Genomic DNA, 4,517 nt, shown 5'->3' with positions numbered 1-4,517 from the left:
AGATTTGTGTGTGTGTGGCAGCGTGTGTGTGTGTGTGTGTGTGTGTGTGTGTGTGTGCGTATGTGTGTGTGCATGGGAATGTGTGCATATGTGTGGTGGGGCGGGCAGAGGAATCTGGACTTTAGGGGAGAGGAAAATAATGTGGTGGAGGGGGTTGGATAACAAAGGATTTTTGCTTGCAACTAATAGTCTCCAGCTGCAAAAATACCAAAGGGGAGGCCAAACCGGGCTGGGGACTCCAGTTCCTGCCAACTCCTCACCGGCCTGCTGAGTGGGGCCCTGCCTGGCTTTTGGGAGGTGGAAGGGGAGACCGGCCAAGGGTAAATATCTGAGAGCGGGATGGTCCCTTCCTGGAACTCGGAGGGAACACAGGCCAGGAGGGGGCCCGAAGGTGAAGGTCAGCATTGGGCCTCCGCTGGGAATGGGCTGCACCTGATGAGGGGACGCTAGCTCTCCTCAGGCTTCTTCCTCCCCTCTGGGTGGGGAACAGGGCAGGGTGTTGCCAGCCCTGGGGCTGGGCAGTGACTCAGGGAAGCCTCAGGAAACGGAAAGAAGGACCCAGCTGCACCAGCTGGTGCTGGGAAAACAGCTTCCAGGGATGAAGTTCGTCCACATGCCAGCAGCCCCCAGACCCCCACCGCGCCCACCGAGCGAAGGGCATGCAGCCCTGTTTGCCTTTCACCCACCCTGCTGGTTGCCTGGGGCTGTGGGCAGGTCCCCCTCCCTTTGGGACTTTGGGACTTTGGCTTCCTCTGGAGGCAGCCCGGCAGCGCTCACTGTAATCTGGTTTCTCTGTGGTAACGGTGTGTGGGGCGTTTGGATCACCTCACCCCTGCCCTGGGCCCTCTTCCTACTTGGCCTGGGACTCACAGCCCAGGCCGCTCCGCCCTTCTCTCCGCTCGTGCCCACACCGGGGCCCAGAGGAGAGAGTGGCTGGGTTGGGGGGCATCAGCACTTACAGAGATAGCTCATCCACGTGACCTTTCTCTATCACCTGGGAGTGGGTTTCAACAGGGGGCACCTGAAGAAGAAACCAGTTTGATGAGAATCTCAGATTGGCTCCTTCTCGCCCCCCTACCCCACCCCCCCGGCCTATGTCCTGTGACCGTGAGTCAGTGGCAGGGCCCAGCCAAGTTCCTTGGGAACCATGTTCCTGTTCCCTTTGCCCCCCCACCCCCACCTGCTGTTGGGAAACAGACCCTGAGCCCCTGTCGGGAGGGGAAGGATCAGGAGGGGCTGAGCTGGATTCCCAGTCATCACACCTGTAGCTGCTCGGGGCAGAATGACTCCCACTGGGTCAGGTACGATCGGCCAAAGGCAGGTCATCCCCAGATTTCGTTCCCTGTTGGGGAAATGGGTGGAGGTGGAGTGCAAGGCAGGGGTCCCAGGGAGTCCCTGTCGTGGAATTGTCCAGTTTGCAAGAGGCATCACTTCTGAGGGTGGTCGTTGGAGAAGGCAGTGGGTGCCAGTGGGTCCAGGAGAAGAGGGGCCCAGGGGAGGGTCAGCCGGGGTCCTTGTCCTCAGACTTGCCGCCTCCTAGATTTCCCGCTGCCCTCATCCTACCCCTACTCTCTTTAGCTTTTTGGCCTCTCGCACCTTCTCCAGACCCATGGCTGTGGACTGAGTGTGGCTCTCGTCTCCCTCCTCCTCCCCACACCCAGCCTTCTGGAGCTGCCCCTCATGCCTCAGTTTGCCTTCAGAGTCCTATGCGCTCCCCTCCAGCCCTCCCTAACATAAGGACATTGAGCAATAGGAACATTGAAGAAACAGGAATGGGGGTGAATGAGGAAGTGTGGCCTCCGTCACTGATCCAACCTTCGGCCACCATGGACCTCCCCGTTTCCATCCATCTGGACCCCATGTTTTGGCATTCTTTTCTCTCAGATTGGATTTATTGACAAGTGCTTGCTTTTCCATTTTTTAAGAGTCATGCAACATGTCACAGCTTCCAGTCAGTGCTCTGGCTAGCATGGGGTAGCTTGGCTTACCATATGTGAAAGTCCAGCTAAAAATAAAGAATTGTGTGAGTGGCCAAACATTGCGTGATGTTTTAATTAGCCTGAGTGCTCTTATCTCAAATAAAAGCAGATTTTTAAAAAAAAACAACCTAAAATGAGCTAGTGACCCTGCCCTCACCATCTTTGGGGGCTCCAAGAGGAGCTTCGCGAGGGGCTGGAGTTAGGGAAGCTTGTACCCCGTGCCCCCCGTGTGCCTGCCCTGCCTCGGCATGGGGCGTGGGGCTGTGTGGGAAGGTACTTTTGAGCATCTCCTTGGAGAGGCCAGAAAGCTGGGAAGATGGCAGAGATCTCAAGGCAAAATGTACGGCTTCTGGTAACTCCCATAGGAGCTCAGGGAGCAGAGCCGGCCGTGGCCTGGGTGGTGGAGGGGAGCACCCAGAGGGAGTGGGCTCTGCAGGAGCGCAGGGTGGGCATGAGCACCCCCACATCGCGCCTTCATTTGCACTCTCCAGACGTAGAGCAGATGGCCATTGACTGGCTGACGGGCAACTTCTACTTTGTGGATGACATCGACGATAGGATCTTCGTCTGCAACCGAAATGGCGACACGTGTGTCACCTTGCTGGACCTGGAGCTCTACAACCCCAAGGGCATCGCGCTGGATCCTACCATGGGGTACGAGGGCTCTGCCCTGGAAAGGGGGAGGCAGAAGCTACAGTGGAAGGGTGGGTACCCAGCGTCCAGAACGCTTGTAATGTGCCATCTGCCCACAGGAAAGTGTTTTTCACCGACTACGGGCAGATCCCAAAGGTGGAGCGCTGCGACATGGATGGGCAGAACCGCACCAAGCTGGTCGATAGCAAGATTGTGTTTCCTCATGGCATCACGCTGGACCTGGTCAGCCGCCTCGTCTACTGGGCTGACGCCTACCTGGACTACATCGAGGTGGTGGACTACGAGGGCAAGGGCCGGCAGACCATCATCCAGGGCATCCTGGTGAGGGGGCCCTTCGCAGGGAACCCCGGGGGGGCCCTCTAGGGGGCCGGGGTGGTCATGAGCACTTTGGGGAAAGGATGGGACATGGCTTCCACCCCGATGGGAGCAGTCATTTTAGAGATACCTTTGGCTTCCTTTCTCCGATTTGATCCTTACAATGACCCCTGGGAGACGGACGAGCAGATAGGTGACAGTTCGTTTTCGGCAGATGGAGTAGCAGGGCTCCAGAGGCTAAGGGATTTGCCTGAGGTCACAGGAAATAGCCCTCGGACCTCGTCTAGAAGCGCTGCCAGCGCAGATGGCACTCCATTCTGGGAAGATGAGGGTGACAGCCATCTCGGTTTGCCCAGGACTTTCCTGGTGTTAGTCCTGAAAGTCCCATGAACCAGCAAACCCCATAGTCCTGGTCAAACTGGGACAGCTGGTTACCTTAGATAATAGATAAGTTATGTGGGCAGCTGGGCTGTTACAGGGCCGGTCTGTCCTCCCGACCCTCCCCTCGCTGGGCGCTGGAGTTGGGTTAAGAACGTTCTCTGTGGACAGAGTTTAGGTCCCAACTCCGATTTAATCGGAATCATGCCATCATCCACTGTACGCCTGACTCTGCGGGGGATGTGGTTTCTGCCCTCAAGGGATTTGAGCAGACTGGGTGGGCTAAGTCCACAAACCACCAGGCAGTGCAAAAAAAAACCCTAGAGAAATGGAGTGCGGAAGGAGAGAGCATCCCTGGTTCCGGAAGCTCTCGGAAGAGACGCTCTGTGAAGGATGAGTGGGGTTTTGACATGCGAAGAGCTCAACAACGGGGTAGCCCAGCCAGAGGAGGAGGAAGGCGTGGCGTTAGGCGGCGGTGGAATGGCGTTAGGAGCACAGATAATGGCGTCTGGATGGGAAGCTGAGGGGCTCTTCGAGACAGAGGGAGGAGTTCTTTCCCTTGTGCTGACCACGCTGCCTGCCCCTCTCAGATTGAGCACCTGTACGGCCTGACGGTGTTTGAGAATTATCTCTACGCCACCAACTCGGACAATGCCAACGCCCAGCAGAAGACCAGCGTGATCCGCGTGAACCGCTTCAACAGCACCGACTACCAGGTCGTCACCCGTGTGGACAAGGGGGGCGCCCTCCACATCTACCACCAGCGGCGTCAGCCCCGAGGTGAGCAGAGCTCCCCAGCCCTGCCAGGGGCCCCCCTGTGGGAACCCCCGATTCTCTCATGTCATGACTGCTTCTCCTACCATACGACACCCCTGGCCCCTCATTCCTCTGACAGCCCCTCCCTGCCCCTCGGCATCCAGATCCCACCCCCAGAGGGCCCCTTCTCCCCTCTGCCAAGGACACAGAGTACTCCTCCCGTCCCTCCCCTGTTTGGTCTAGAGGAGAAGCCGCTGGCATGGGCAGCCGTGGGACTCCCCCTGGCCACGGCGGCCCCCACCTGAGTGGCTGGGATGTGGTGGGACAGAGGAGTTCCAGTCCTGGGCCTCTAACTCCTCAAATGGGACAATGGGCACAAAGACCACAGCAGGAGGGAGTGTGGGCAGACGTCAGGAAGCCTCTGCAGGCCTAGGC

At 58.2% G+C, this 4,517-nt stretch overlaps 1 protein-coding gene across 1 annotated transcript in view; it reads left to right on the top strand.

Moving 5' to 3' along the window:
- The window catches only part of LRP1 (LDL receptor related protein 1), an 86,951-nt gene that overhangs the window by 21,074 nt on the left and 61,360 nt on the right, over positions 1-4,517 (top strand). The window contains exons 7-9 of the mRNA XM_015559767.1: positions 2,471-2,633; positions 2,732-2,954; positions 3,917-4,104. Coding sequence (XP_015415253.1) covers positions 2,471-2,633; positions 2,732-2,954; positions 3,917-4,104 — 574 coding nt within the window. The remainder of the gene's footprint in view (positions 1-2,470; positions 2,634-2,731; positions 2,955-3,916; positions 4,105-4,517) is intronic.

Source organism: Myotis davidii, unplaced genomic scaffold (assembly GCF_000327345.1).
Source record: "Myotis davidii unplaced genomic scaffold, ASM32734v1 scaffold1134, whole genome shotgun sequence".
NCBI classification, from domain to species: domain Eukaryota; kingdom Metazoa; phylum Chordata; class Mammalia; order Chiroptera; family Vespertilionidae; genus Myotis; species Myotis davidii.
This window is presented reverse-complemented; position numbering and strand designations above follow the sequence as displayed.